Source organism: Pimephales promelas, chromosome 9 (assembly GCF_988280905.1).
Source record: "Pimephales promelas chromosome 9, fPimPro1.hap1.1, whole genome shotgun sequence".
Lineage (NCBI taxonomy): Eukaryota > Metazoa > Chordata > Actinopteri > Cypriniformes > Leuciscidae > Pimephales > Pimephales promelas.
In genome coordinates this window covers 17,083,499-17,099,854 of record NC_142777.1, presented here as the reverse complement: position 1 = coordinate 17,099,854, position 16,356 = coordinate 17,083,499, and the positions used below count along the sequence as shown (strand labels likewise).

Sequence of the window (16,356 nt, the reverse complement as noted above, 5' to 3'; positions counted from 1 at the left end):
AAAACTTATGTTTAAGTTATATGTAAGCGTCACACCGCTTCGCACACATGATCTGGTGTGTAGCCTATACATGCATGTGTGAATGCATGCGAGGGAGGGGTGTGATTTTCGAATAATAATATAATAATACCCAGCGATCCTCCGATATTATTTTTGCTTGTAAATGCCCATCCCTAATATCAAGTCAATGTGCCTTTTTTATGTGTAGCTGGATTTATATACGGCTCTAGATTTTAAAGATAGTATGTAAGGGTGTGGAGTGTACAATTAATGGCTATTAAAGGGTTAGTTCACCCAAAAATGAAAATTAAGTCATTAATTACTCACCCCCATGCTGTACCAACCCCGTAAGACCTTCGTTCATCTTCGGAACACAAATAAAGATATTTTTGATTGAATCTGAGGGCTGGATCACTCTTCCATAGACAGCCTGAGGGACTGCCTCTTGACGGCCCAGAAAGTCATTAAAAGAAAAGGTTTAAATATTCCATGTGCCTACAGTGGCTCAACTATAACTTTATCAAGCGATGAGACTACTTTTTGTGCGAAAAAAAAACGTAAATAACGACTTTATTCGACTTTCCATTACTTCCTTATGGGCGCATGCGCGAGAACTGAGACGAGACCGTTCTTCTTCGACTACTTTTTGTTACCGGCTGCTCACCGCTTAGGAGTTTTACCGCCCCCTACCGTATAAGATGACGTACTGATATAGCCGGAGGCGCAAAACGTTCTGTTTACAAGCAGTACGTCATCTTATACGGTAGGGGGCGGTAAAACTCCTAAGCGGTGAGCAGCCGGTAACAAAAAGTAGTCGAAGAAGAACGGTCTCGTCTCAGTTCTCGCGCATGCGCCCATAAGGAAGTAATTAGAAGTCGAATAAAGTCGTTATTTACGGTTTTTTTCGCACAAAAAGTAGTCTCGTCGCTTGATAAAGTTATAATTGAGCCGCTGTAGGCACATGGAATATTTAAACCTTTTCTTTTAATGACTTTCTGGGCCGTCAAGAGGCAGTCCCTCAGGCTGTCTATGGAAGAGTGATCCAGCTCTCAGATTCAATCAAAAATATCTTCATTTGTGTTCCGAAGATGAACGAAGGTCTTACGGGGTTGGTACAGCATGGGGGTGAGTAATTAATGACTTAATTTTCATTTTTGGGTGAACTAACCCTTTAACCTCTAGCTCTTCCCACGTGACATTGAGCAGTTTGCTGAGAGGTGTCTGGTTAGGTAACACACAATGGATTGGTAGCGTGTTTCTGTCAGACACAAGCTTAATTGGATAGATGTTTTGCATTAAGACTAAATGTGAAAATGTGATGCATACATAACTCAAATCATTGACAATAAGGTAATAATGTTTGGCCTAGTCACTCCTTGTGTAAGGTGATTAACCCTTTATGACCTGCCAAAGAACAATTCCGCCAGAGTATATCTTAGTACCCCAGATAAAAAGGCAATAAATTAAATATTTTTTTCTACATATTTTATTAAATCCAGAAATATCACAAATGTCAACCTCAAACTTGTTCATATAAAAAAGTGCATAAAAACTTTCATAAAACACTTTAAAACTATACGCAATAGATTTGTACTGTTTACATAAATTATTTTGTAAGATACTCATTTTTATAAACAGTGCGTTGTGGAGTCAAACCAAAAAAAAAGAGGGGGGTAAAAAAATATCATGTAAAATCTTCAATTAATTACACTATTACACTACAATTAAGTGGTAAAAAACTGTAAACTGTAAAACTGTGTATATTATCAGAACTAAACAGAAAGGCTTTGATCGCACTTCCTGTCCAGAATAACACAGAGGGACACTTGGCATGTCTCACATAAGAATGTGCATTTGTATCTGTGCGGTCAAACAGATAACATTTTGCTTTTGAATATTGATTGAACATTTAATTGGTAAACATATAAAATAAATAGACCCTTTCAGAACAGTTCTTGTGTAAAACAATAAATAAACTGTACATTATCAGATCTAAACATAGATATACAGCACCCCTACATATACACTGGCAACCCTAGCTGTGATGAGACTTGTGACAGTTCCTGACCAGAATAACACACAGAGGGGCACTTGGCATGCCTCACACATGAACAGAGTGCATGTCCCACACAGCCTGCATTTCCTTTGCCCCTGTGTGACTTTTTTTGAGTAAATTGTGCCAGAAATCACAACAGGTAAGTGCAGGTAACTCTCTTGTGCTGGTTATAACGACACCTCACACAGCTCCACTGACAACTGTTCTGGTGTGTCAAGGGCTGCTCCCCCTGCGTGCTACACAGTAGCTTGTGCAGCAAGTTGCTGTTTATGACAGCAATGTCTATGAAATGGTGCAGCGCAGTCATGTACCACTTCTTGAATAGTAGCCAATCAACTGATCTGAAAGGCCAACTGCCCACTTGAAGCGATTGTAATCTTTCAAAGCCGTTGGAACTGGAACATCCAACTTTTTGTACTCACTGCTGGATTTGCAGTCTTTTCACAGTGTCTCCCAAGTATGCAGTGGGCAGAGTAGACTCTCGTGTGTCCATTGATTCACTTTGTGAAAAGGAGCGATCCCTGTCTGATCCACCTTATTGATCCCTGTGGAGATTTCTTTGTCAGTGCATTCACTTCGGTGTTTGGGACACCAATTCTTGTGTCCCTGATGGTTCCACAGGCTCCAAATCCCAGGTCATGAAGGTACTGAAAGGGTACTGGGCTGGTATAAAAATGATAACAGTAAATGTGATATCCAGATCCCAAGAACTCCTTTCAGACCAGCAACATCACATCATCAAATGGAAGTTCCCTCCCACTTACAACGTTGGACTTCCCTGTCTAAATGTTGAAATCCACTGTGTAGTGACTACAGTCACACAACACAAAAAGTTTTATTCCCCACTTTGTTGGCATATTTTGTATGTACTGCTTCAGGCTGATTCTGGCTTTGGTGGCTACCATACGCTCATCCACAGAAAGGTTTCAGTCAGGGTGGTAGACAGCTTTGCAGGCTACATGTGAACTCACCTAGTATTCTATGAAGACAGTCATAGAGGGTGAAAACAAGACAACAGGAGCATGTTGGAGGCTTGATCTGAACATGTAACGTCTCGGGTTTTGTATGCAAAAAGAATTATTGAGCTAGCTGTTTGGTTTCAGTTTCTATCGGCTCTTAAACAGAGACACGCAAACAGGCGCCGATGCTTTAATCTTTAATCCTAATAAACAGACGGCCATGAGAGTTGGCATGTGTCAAAACAACTTGCACAGTTTAGAAATCCTTCACATTGCTGAAGCAAGACAAAGATTTGTATTTTTTGGAAAGAATACAAGAAAATGTTTGATTTGTTTCTGGCTCAGCCACTGTCATTTTTTTTGTTTCCTTGACCGCTCCCTTCTAAGGAACTTTAGAAGTGAATGTTATGAAATGCTCATAGGCATCAACTTCATGCACCACAGTAATGGCACACAACCTTTACTCATAATTTATGATTTTGACATGTTGCCCCCAGTCCTCCCTAGAGAGACTAAGGTCCACCCACCACAGTCTCACAAAACCCTGTTGGAAACACTGTAAATGATCGTGTTATCTTTTTGTAATGATGTAAAATATTGTATGCATCCTTGCTGATTGAAAAAAGTTTATTTCACTTTATAAACTTTTTATGAAGGATATATGCCCTGCTGGCTTACAATTTGACCAAGATGAGGTCTTATAAAACAGCATCATTTACTGACTATTCAAACAACCTTCTTGTCAGGATGCCTTAAAAGAGAACTTCGGTGCAAAATGAACCTTTGGTCTAATAAAACATCGGTACCTAGTCAACCGTTCTCTGAGATTTGTTTTCATGATAATCAAATGTAAAGAGTTTAATCTCTAAAAACTGTTTAGCATATAATGCTAGTACTGTGGGCATTTACTAAGTAAAAAGAATTCGCTAGTTTATACCACTAACAAGGCTCAAAATAGCCCCACACTAACACAGTTACATAATGAGGGTGCCTACATGCAAAACGAAGCATTGAGAACTTTGCAAGTGTGCAAGTGTTAATATAACGCTAAATAATAACGTCTTGATGGGCAGCTCACTAGGTTGCTGAGCTCTGGAAACTGAGCTGTCGTCTACATTTATGTTGCTTAACTTGAACCCCACCAAAACAAGTTCAGACCATCTTCTGTGTGAGGCAAAGCTCTAGACGTCCTGTCTGTCTACTAGAATAATATCTTGTGTACGCTTTGCTAATCCTACCCACTTTGAAGTGTTTAGTCACTGCATGAGCAGCTTTGGATGGCAGCTGCTGCAGTAATTTCAAGTCGGATGCAAACAAACACTATGATCAACAGGGAAATGGGCGGAGCAAAGTTGCTAATTAATATGAGCACATCCAAACGCTCTGGATATAACAAGCCATTCATTAGTGTCAGGTTAAGAGATTCGTTCGCAGCTCTTTTCAGCAAAAAATAAAAAAAATTATATTTTGGATATTTTTACCAGAATTTCTTTTCACTAGTTGCAGAAAAGTATATTATGAAACCATTTGCATATAGATTTTCCTTCCAATTCACCATGCATTAAGGGCACGATTAGGCCTGTCACGATTATTCAATTGAGTTACTTGATTATTTTGTAGTTTATTTTCTTTGCAGTGGTGGTTTACTGTTTTAAAGACAAGGCGGCAGCAGCAAAACCACACATTTCATTCAAATGGTCATAAGACGGCAAAAATGTTACATGTATTACTAAATTGTGGTTGTGTTTTTGCAAAAAATGTCAGTGCCAATATAATTGGACCTTAAAAAAAGTATGTCACATCACTTATAAGGCCAAATCTTTCAAATCGTGAATCCCCTTATGCCGAGTTCAGACTGGATGATTTTAGCCACGATTTTGGCTCGCCGACAGGTTTTGAGAAATCGCCGACAAATGCCCGAAATCACAGGCAAATCGGCGCTCGTTCACGCGAGTGACAATCACGCAGTGTGAATGAGCAAAGACGCGAACTGAGAGAATCACCGACGAGTCGCCGACGCCCGTGAGATATTTGGCATGCTAAATATCTGGACCTGTCGGCGATTCAAAATCCTGCTGTGTGAAAAGTGTTTTGACTGAAAACTACATCGGCGATCACCGGCAGCCAGTGAGAGAGCAAGATACAGAGCAGCAGGGAGTTCGGGGAGGAGTTATTGTTATGAAGTGGAAGGATGATGAACCCAAACGCAGACAGTGTACAATGAACTCAGGGTTTATTAGGACAAAAAAGGAAAACAAAGCCCACGAGGGGGCAAAACAAGACTGGGTAACAAACACTAGACTTAAACTGAGGTCAAGACAGGAACAATACTAAAACACGAACAGACTCTGGATTAACAGTTAACTCAAGGGATTACTCACTGCAAACTTCACAAAACAACAAACAGCTCTCACAGCAGGTTTCACAGCATGTTTCAAACAATGAACCGACACCGGACAGCAAACACAAGGGGATTATAAAGGGGAACACTAATGACCAGGACAGGTGAAACTGACTAGACAATAATCACAAGACTAGGATAACAAGGGGGCGGGGTAAGTTAACGAGACAACACAAGCACATGGCCCAAACAGGCCATGCGCTTGCACACAAAACATGATTCTGTCATGATCCTGCCTCACGACTAGAGAAAATCAAAGACAAGAAGGCAGAATCATGACAGAACCCCCACCTTAAGGAGCGGCTTCCAGACGCTCCTCAAGGGGACATTAAACACGGGACATGACAGACTGTGACAAAGACACAAACCAACAGTACATAGCAAAAACTAACAAAGGCATACAAAAATACACAACGACAGGATTGGGGTGAAACATCAAAAACAACATACAAGGCAGAGGAGGTGGAGGAAACACAGAGTCTTTGAGCGACTGTCCAGGGTGGGTGGGTGGGACAGGGGTCCTGGGACCACAGGGAGTGGACTTAGGAAGAGAGGACCGAGCGGGCTTGGGAGGAGTGGTGTGGGACAAGGGAAAAACAGTCCGGGGTTGAGCCATGACAGGGGAGACAGGGGAAACAAACGGAAGTCCAGGGACCGTGGGGACAGGGACAAATGGGGAAACAGTCCGGGACCGGGGTTGAGCGCAGACAGGACTGACCGGGGAAACACACGAGGTCTTGGGAACAGTGGAAGTCACAACAGGGATAGCAACTGGGGGTACAGCGAACGATGGACACGAAGCTGGACTCATGACGGGGGGTGTGGTAGGAGATCGCAGAGGGAAAACTGGGACAGAGCTCACAGAAGGTGACTCTGATCCGACGATCCTCCTCTCCGACTTGGGAGTGGTGTTCTCCGCTGCAGGTTCAGGGACAGCGCCTACCGACATAGGTTCAGGGACAGCACTTACAGACACAGGTTCAGGAACAGCGCTTACAGACACAGGTTCAGGGACAGCGCTTACAGACACAGGTTCAGGGACAGCGCTTACAGCAGCGGGTTCAGGGACAGCGCTTACAGACACAGGTTCAGGGACAGCGCTTACAGCAGCGGGTTCAGGGACAGCGCTTACAGACACAGGTTCAGGGACAGCACTTACAGACACAGTGGGCTCGGGACAGGACAGGACAGGCACTTCGAGGATCTTGATCAGACTGGACAAATAGTCAGACAGGGTCTTGGCAGCCAGAGAGATGGGCATCTCCTGACGAGCAGAAACCGACTGCAGAATCTCTCTTGCGGCTACATCGGCCGCAACTCTCTCCGCAGCGGGCTCTGGGACGGCGCCTGCTGGAGCGGGCTCTGGGACGGCGCCTGCTGGAGCGGGCTCTGGGACGGCGCCTGCTGGAGCGGGCTCTGGGACGGCGCCTGCTGGAGCGGGCTCTGGGACGGCGCCTGCTGGAGCGGGCTCTGGGAGAGACAGAGACAGAGGACCAGAGGCTCCCTTCTTCCTCTTCTTCTTCCTGGGTCGTGGAGCAGAGGACATAGCCAGGCTTGTGACCGGTTGGGGAAGCACGACAGGAAGTGTGGTCTCAGTTGAAGAGGACTCCGAAGTAGACTCCCACGACAGCCGTCTCTCTCGCTTGCCACGGAGACTTGCGGGTGCAGCTGATGCGTCGGGAGCCGAAGTGGAGTGAGCCTGGTTCCCCTGCGTAACCACGGCTAAAATGTGACCCTCCGGGATCACTGGCAGCCTGGCAGGTGGTGACAAGCTTGTGGGTGTCTGTGACTCTCTCCGGGATAAGCTATCCACCACAGCTTGAAATGGGCGACGAGTGAGCTCCTCCCATTCAGTCAACGGAGGTGGAGAGTTGAGACCGGCGATGAAATAGCGAGAAACCAGGACCTCAGGCAGAAAGAATCTCCTTTCTTCAACGACTTGAGCATACTTCTGCAGGGACAACTCACCCTGGGGAGGAAATGGAAGTCTTCCAGCTCTACTATCTGCGATGGCCGACTGCCACCATAATTCTTGGTCAGCCGGTTGTGGTCTATTGGGGAAAGACAAACAGTCTGCTGGGTTCTTCTTTGGTCGGTTCATTCTGTTATGAAGTGGAAGGATGATGAACCCAAACGCAGACAGTGTACAATGAACTCAGGGTTTATTAGGACAAAAAAGGAAAACAAAGCCCACGAGGGGGCAAAACAAGACTGGGTAACAAACACTAGACTTAAACTGAGGTCAAGACAGGAACAATACTAAAACACGAACAGACTCTGGATTAACAGTTAACTCAAGGGATTACTCACTGCAAACTTCACAAAACAACAAACAGCTCTCACAGCAGGTTTCACAGCATGTTTCAAACAATGAACCGACACCGGACAGCAAACACAAGGGGATTATAAAGGGGAACACTAATGACCAGGACAGGTGAAACTGACTAGACAATAATCACAAGACTAGGATAACAAGGGGGCGGGGTAAGTTAACGAGACAACACAAGCACATGGCCCAAACAGGCCATGCGCTTGCACACAAAACATGATTCTGTCATGATCCTGCCTCACGACTAGAGAAAATCAAAGACAAGAAGGCAGAATCATGACAGTTATAGATCACATATCAACATGATATGGCATTGTTTCAAAAAAAAAAAGCTTCTTCTCGGTCTATTTGGACACAATAAATGGAAGAAAAATTAGTAGAAATTTGGCAGTAGCACTCGTGTCTGTTTCACCAGCTGTACCACAACCGGGTCGGAAAAAAAAGTCTCACGTGAGAACTCCGGTCTTGCACGTGTGGTGTCGCGCGTTGTTTCCTTTTCATATCTCACGCGTGTTTGTTGTGAAATGTAGTTTGCGTGCAGCGTGCTAGACAGAGTCTGTCGGCGATTTTTCTAAAGTCATGCAGTGTGAAACCTTCTGTCGCCGATCCATCGTCCAGTGTGAACACAGCAGCGACTGAATGCTGGCCAAGATAGTCATGCAGTGTGAAAAGAGCAGCGAACTGACTACTTTGAAAATCGTGCAGTCTGAAAGAGCCATTAAGGACATGAGCCGTGTCACGACAGCGGCATACAGGAGCATTGTTATGTTTTGATGCTGTGATGCTACCTCTAATGGCCTGTCATTCACAACAGTCGCAAATAACATTTTATGGCTTTTATGATATTTTATAAGGAACTCAAATGGCATTGTTGCTGTGGCATGATGACAAATAATCAATGATTAACTTCAGACAATGCAATTTACTTTCCAAGCTGTATTTTGGAATTTCCAATTATGTAGTTATGTTTTGTAAAATTGTTTTATTGCTGTATAATTTGACATGTTTATCAAATCCCCAATGGAGATACCAGAAGTCATGTGTGTTAAAAGATGTTTTTAAAGAAAGTGACGAAACCGGACAACCACCGGGAAACCGCAGGACTTGTTTTCGTTGGGGTCCGGCAGTGATTATACTTGCCCCCATTGTGCCCCAGTGGAATCTGAAAGCGTGTCACACATTCAGCTAAATATAAGCGCTGCAATGTATCCTTTACCAGCAATGGAAAATACTTTTCACACAGCTCTAAAATAAGCGGCAGTAGATTGGTGTTCTTGAGACATCTTGTTCAAGCTTTGGAATGTGTGAACAATTTTTGACAACACCGGTCTGCTGTAGGTGTGGAAGTGTCAGTGACTAATTTCAGGCCCCTTATGAGTGGACTTCCTAATGACTGCAGTTACAGTGCTTACACAGCTTTATATTATAGATAAAGAGAGGCCTTCATTGATGGCTGTACTTTAGTCTGTAGTTTGAAATAAGGGATGTTTGCTCTGACATTGATTTACAGCGACAACATTTTTGAAAGCTGGCAATTTCAGGTGAAAATTTAGTTTTGCAGATTTTAGAACATGTTTACTAAGGCTGGAACACTAGCGATGTAACTAAGTGTATTCATACCGAAATTGTAGATATGGGTCATTCGTGTTCCTCGACTTTTAAAATCCGAACACTGGGCATTAAACAGTTGCTTATAGGGGTTTAACGATACCCTCAGGTCACAATTCGATACATATCACGATACTGAACTCACAATACGATATTATTGCAATACTCCAACACATATGATAAAAGGTTAACAAAAAATGTACTGTTGATTAAAATGCTAAATTTGATATTACAATGTGGGTTTTAATGAATAGGTTTTGGACAAGGACAATGGTGACACCAGAATAACAATATTCATGATTCTGAAGCTAAAAATCTGTCACTGACTAGATATATTTAAAAAAATGTTGGCCACTTTTTACAGGTAACATAAGATATTTGGCATTATCAGGACCCATTGCACAAATATTCCCCCATTGCATTATTATACATTATATTCAAAGTTATATATAGTTGTTTAATGTAGTAATGACACTAAAACTCTGAAAACTTGAATTTCTTCTCACACAGTAATTTCTATTTTGGGGGAACTATCCACGAGCCATATTGTCACTATCCACGATACGTATTGTTGCATTTTTGTATTTTGGCACGATATATTGTTACACCCCTAGTTGCTTACTTTGTTAACATGCTTATTTTTACTAGGAGACACATGACAAATGAAAAAAATCTGAAATCTGCTCAAACTTATTTGAAGTCCTCCAACTGGGTGGCTTCACATAGTCTGGAGCTCAAAAAAAAGTGTGTCTGTGCCTATCACACACTGCAATTACTCCTAAAAGTTAATGATTGGGATGTTGGCATTTAATAACAATCAGCCCAGTCCAAACTTTGTCTTTCTAAATGAAATAATAGTTTTATTGGGGACTTTTAATAAATATTAAATTTCCAGAGACATGCTCTAGCCTAGTGGTTAGTGCTTGTTGGCCTGCGTGGGATTCAAGCATACAACCTTTAGTTTTCAAGCTTAGATCTTTAGTCAGCGTTGATAGCATCATGGGTAGTGTGCTGACATATAGCGCAATTGAGCTTCGGGCAACCTGAGTTCAAGTCCCGGCTCGTGGACCTTTCCCAATCCCGGTGCCCTCTCTCTCTCTCCCACTTTGCTTACTCTCTTATCATAATAAAAAAAACACTAAAACAATCTTTAAGCTTAGATCTTCTAGGCATGTTTCCATTACAGATTTGCGCAAAACTTTTGCAATGTTTTCTAAATGTCGATAAAAAAACTATTGTGAAATGACGGCGTTTCCATTGACCAATGTTATGCGACTTAAATATCCATTTTTCCTCTCGCGATAAGTCCAAAAATCATGGCAACGCACGTTGGTAGGTTAATAGCCTTTATGCAGCCAACACACTAGTTGTTATTATTATAATAACTATATTTTTATAGTTATTATTATTCTCCTTTTTTAACCAGTAATTTTCCAAAACGAAAAATGAACCGTTGTTGTATTTTTAAAACGCAAAGTTGAACACCACAATTTAAATTTGAACTGTACGCACCAAATGCTGCGCAAAAAAAAGGCCTATGGATGGATTTTCAGATTTTTCTTTGACTTTTTGCCCTTTTATTAAACATTTAAAATGTTCACAAATTAATATAAGAAGAATTGCTTTCTAAATATGTAGCTTAATAATTGTTAAAATATTGATTATTATTTTTATGTGTACACAGACCCCAATCACACCGCGTCTTCAAAGTCAAGAGACTTTTGCGAAAGTGCAGTTTTTGCAAAATATTCCTTTTTCGAATTGCCTGAAAAACCTCCACATGCGACCTCAAAAACATTTTTGCGATAAATGGAAGTTTTTTTGCGAAACTGACGTGTTTCCATTGAGCGTATTTTCAATTCATTATTTCATATATGGCTTATAGCACCCTGCCACACAGTTTGAAGGCTGTAGTATATTCTGGCATTGAGGATGCTTGGAGCTCCTGGTCAGATCTGTGTCTACACATTTAAGAGTCTCCCCTCTGTATCAAGTCGTGTCATTTTCCCATGCACTCTTATACTGAGCCATCAAAACAAATGCAGTGTTGACTCAACGTGAACTACTGGCCTGCATGGGCAGCCAATACATGGAAAGTGCAATAACTCATTTCCACTCCTCTTTTTAAGCATTGCCCTGGCATTCACCTACATTTATTGGGTCTCACCCTTCTTTTGACATCCTACCACCTGGGTATGTCAAGCAGCACCCATAACACGCTGGGAAATTTGATACTCCCTGTGACCAATCTATTAAAGTACTTGCCATACAGGACAACGTCTTTATTTCTCTGACATTCTCTGTGTCTCTCATGCTTAAAGGGGTTTCTCATTCTCACCTCATCAAAATTGCATTTAGGAAGACAACACTTTTAATTTTACATTTGGGAAGAGTCATTGCATTGGTTCTTAAAGTTGCTTCTAATTTTATTTCCTGCTAATTGATACTCATCCTTGAAACACTAGTAAGTGTGATATGTCTGACCCAAAAATGACAACTCTGTCATTCACTCTTTGGCGGTAATGATGAGGATACTTACAGAAATTACTGATATTTTACAGAGTTTAAGTTGCACACGAGGAAGTTTTTGTATCAACTTTTTATTGATAATATTAAGGTCACACCATCACAGCCATAGATATGGTTACAGAGATCTTTCACACCACATTAAAGAGCATCAAAACAACATTTATTGTATGAATTTTGTTATAAAATTTACCAACTTATTCTCATATAAAAATAAACAAAGCTTTTTGCGATTATTGGATGGGAGGCGTGCTACTAATAATGTTTAGCAAAATTTTGTTCACACATCAACTTAATACAGCGTAGACTAAAACAGCTCAGATAATGAAGATCGACAATTGACATGTTTACCTGTTGTAGCTTATCCATGTCGCGTGCTGCTCAAAATAGATGGTGGCGGCTAAACCGTGCCTTCGGACAACTGTAATGTCTCCATTAAGGTAAATGATTATTGTTTCAACTAAAACTGAAAAAATTCATTTTCTGCCAAATATTTTCAGACGACGAAATTTCAATGCATCGTTATTCAGTGGGAGACCGTTTTCATGCTTTTCTCCAAAACATAAGTTGTTAGTGAGCAGCACAGAAGAATCAATAGGTTTTGAATGACATGATGTTAACAGAATTTACATTTTTGGCTGAAATGTCAATTTAGGATTGCATCCATGTCTGTATTTATGTGTTTCCGTGAATTTTGTCCAACAATGAGTCCCCTAACTGTAAACAGCAGTGCAGTAAGGGTTGAAGACTGTCTGATGTTTGGACTGTGACAGGGTTATATAAAAGTCTAACAGGTGTTTGAGTATGCAGACTTGACTTTGATTTGAGGGGAGGGAGTGCTCTGTCTGTCTGTGTGTGTGTATGGAGAGGCGATTGGCCCAGAGCACTAGCAACGAGACTGCGTCAGACGGCCGTGTATTTAACTGAGGGTCCAACTCTTCCACTGCAGCACTTTTTAACAGAGTGCCGAATCCTACACAGAGGCAGGCAGCACAGACAGGACTCCGCAGAATGAGCTCCGGCAGCCTGTGTTTGCTCTTTGACCTGCTCATCCAGACTTTAGCACCACAAAGTGCCCAATCAGGATAACCATACGCCCAACGTTAACAACCAAAACGGCTCATCAACAAGAACCAAACTGAAGAAAATGGCTTGTCAAGTCCTTCTCCACAGGTAATGAATCTGGCGATTCAGTGGAAAAAGAGCTGCGAATGTGGTAGAAAAAGCTGTCATTGAGGGTGAAACTCTTGAAGTGGATTGATTTGTTCCCGATGGAGTGTTGTTTATTGGTTTTTGACCAAGGCTGCTTGTCACAGGCAGATAAGACTGCTCACTGCCTCACAGATCGCATGATGGAAACACTTATAACTTATGTAACACTGCTGATTAGTTAAATTATTATATGGTAAAAACGTAAATGATGAATCACTGCATGATGCAGCATTTATTTCACTCACACAATTCCATTCAAGTGTGTGTGAGAGGGAGGGAAAGACTTCCGTGACTGTGTGTGTGTGTGTGTGTGCGTCGGTGCTGATAAGATAAAGTGCAGAGTCAGAGGAAGCCATCTGTATGTAATCCTCTTAAAGCCTCAGCTGATCTCATAGTGACACAGCATATTACTTTTAGCTTTGTCCAACACGCTTTATTTCTGGCTCCTTTATTATTCACACTTCAGCCCTTGTGAATTTTTTTTTTTTTTTTTTTTTTTTCCAAAGACAACATGAAATGTGTCGAGTTCCTTTTTGTGTGACGAAGTGCAATAGGATATCTGCCTGTTCACACTGGAAACCCATTGGGAAATCCAGATACTATCCAAAAATAAAATGCATGTAAATATGTAAAGTGATATTGGTCAAAGATTATGAAAACAATTTTTTTTAATGTGCATTTCACAATAAGACCAGGAATTTGGATTTCTTAATATATTGGTGACAATGTATATTTTCGACTGAATTGGTAATGTTTTGATGCCTGAACAGATTTTTTTTTTTCAATATTTTTGTATACCATCAATCATAAAGGGTATCGACCATAAAATAAACATCTTCTCTCAGTATCAGCCAAACCGTCGACATCATCAATATACAGTTTTGATTTGTTTCTCAGGCTAAATCATCGTCATTAGAGTTCAGGTGAGGTGTTGCAGCAGAGGAAATGAATGGAAAGACATTACAGAAGGTTCTTTATTAGAGTGGACGCTTTACTGTAACTGATCTCATTTACTGCTGTAGAGCTTTGTGTGGGCAAGATACCGAATCTCTCTTAAACAAGGCTCGTTTTGTTCTCTCTTGGAATATTGAGTGATGCACTTTTCAGTGCTGACTAAGAAAAAAAACACTCAAGGACATTGTTCAAAAAGTGCTTCCTTTAGTCTAGTTGCCCTAGCAGCAGTTTCCTTCCTCTGTGACAATTCATCTTTTAATGGCTATACTATTTTTAAATAGGCAAAGTAATTTTCATCTATTTAAATTAATATATCTACGTGGTATAGCAATATACTTTTTTTTTTTTTTAGTTGTTTCTGCTGTGTATATGTGGCCTTATGCAGTTGTACAAAGAATCATAAATGGTTAATTGAGCACTAATTTTTGACACCAGGTGCCAGTTACATAAACCAATTATGTTAAGACTGTGTCTTAAGATCTAGTATGACCCACTAGCAGTTTGTCAAGTTCTCGATTTTTCGGTTTCAAAATAGGCCAATGTACTTTGTTATGTAACTGACTCAAAAGTTAGCCATCAATTTTTTTTTTAAGTGGTTTATTCAACCGTCCCCAGGATGTACGACAAAATATTAGCTTGTAATGAATATATATGGATTCACCGAACACCTGTTGTATAAAATAAATATAATTTATTGTGAGTGATCACTATTTAACACACTATTGTCTAAACTTTTATTATGTTTTTAGAGGAACATTTTTTTTACAGTGGAAAGTGGTCAAGTGTAAAATCTTAAGCATAAAATCTGACACATTTTCAGCAGTTAATTTGTCAGATTTTTGTTGTTAAATTTAAGTTTATTCATTTAACAAAATTAATAAACCTAAAGTAAACGCGTCTGATTCAGTGCTCATTTCTTTTTGATGCTCAGATCCTAGAAATCATTCAATGTTGTACCTTGACTGTCATGAGTTACATAGATTGTAGTTTCGAGAAAAAGGTGTTAGGAACTAATTTAACACGAGCCTTCCTAGCAGCCTAAAGGGCTTAAGGGGTCAATACATTGCACCATAGATCGCACAGCTGTCACCAAATGACACGGAGGACTTCAAAAGCTGGTCTTGAACTTCACGCTTGTCCTGTTTGTGTGCTGATGTGGCCTTGCCTGTGAGAACGTATGGCGGAGCACCTGTTGTATCCATCAGGGTCTTTTTGTTCCTAACCCAGAACCAGACACGGGTGTTAACAAGCAGTGGTCAACTAGTGTTATGTAAGCAAGCATTCCTAACGTGTCTGAGTTTGTTTACGGGTTTGCAAGTCACCCTGCCCTCAATTTCTCTCAGATGCCCAAGTACATGACTTAAAAAATGTATCCTAAATTATACAGGCGTTATTGTACAAAGAGGCTGAGTAAGGAAGATCATAGTGTTAATATCCTCCTAATGTTTGCTTCCTTTGCTTCTTCTCTTTCCAGTTCACATATTTCTTCCATCAGCATTCTTCCAGGATCTGCCGAGTAAGTGTCTTTTACTATTTTTTTTTAAAACGGTTGGCATGGACGGCAACTCAAAATATGAGTGTGTGTGTGTGTGTGTGTGTATATATATATATATATATATATATATATATATATATATATATATATATATATTCTTTTCCTGAATCATATTATTTCCTTTGAGTCTTGTTTGTTGCCATTATGAAACCTTGACATAAACGGCATACAAAGCCTTTCTTTGACCAATAGGTCAGTTTTCATTGTCTATTTGAAGTGAATTTAGCTGACATTAATTTGGTCTGCATGCAATTATCTTCTGGTCTAAATCAGATTTGTTCATTCAAAGGGCCACAGTATGCACTAAACAGACCTTTTAGATGGAGAGAAGGCAAAATAAAGCTTAACAAATGTGATTATGTTCTTAAAAGCACATAACTAGGGGATGCTGTCTTGGCGACAAAGAGACCGATTTGCTTTGCGACTTTGCAATTCATAAAAATAGAATTGAACGTAGAATTTTGCCATTATACTCTGCCAAATTGGTGTCCATTGCTGAGATTTCACTAATTGTATTCATAATGAAATTAAACCCACGATCACATTAAGAACAATTAATAAATTGCATTCAATTGCTTCTAGTTTCCTACTGGTGAATGGCTTTTCAACTGAAACCTTGATTACCAGCAGCAAATTGTGGCAACGGGAAGAATATTATCCCATTTCTAAATGCTCTCAGAGCAGAAAATGCATTTAAGTATCTGTAACTGAACAGCTTCAGGTAAAGCCAGTGTATCTGGTCCTGATATTCTGTAG

The 16,356-nt window shown here is 40.7% G+C and overlaps 2 protein-coding genes across 5 annotated transcripts in view; one reads left to right on the top strand and one right to left on the bottom strand.

Annotated features, from left to right (window-relative positions):
* Positions 1–16,356, top strand: part of fam13b (family with sequence similarity 13 member B) — a 53,657-nt gene that overhangs the window by 21,780 nt on the left and 15,521 nt on the right. For all 4 annotated transcript variants that reach the window (XM_039648616.2, XM_039648614.2, XM_039648615.2 and 1 more), the window contains exon 8: positions 15,520–15,561. In XM_039648616.2, the coding sequence (XP_039504550.2) occupies positions 15,520–15,561 (42 nt within the window). The remainder of the gene's footprint in view (positions 1–15,519; positions 15,562–16,356) is intronic.
* Positions 5,734–7,579, bottom strand: LOC148977539 (uncharacterized). The gene is made up of 3 exons (XM_089135215.1): positions 6,445–7,579; positions 5,867–6,381; positions 5,734–5,765 (listed from the first exon to the last, which is right to left on the bottom strand). The coding sequence occupies exons 1-3, from the start codon at positions 7,515–7,517 to the stop codon at positions 5,734–5,736; spliced, it is 1,620 nt and encodes a 539-aa protein (XP_088991341.1). The 5' UTR covers positions 7,518–7,579.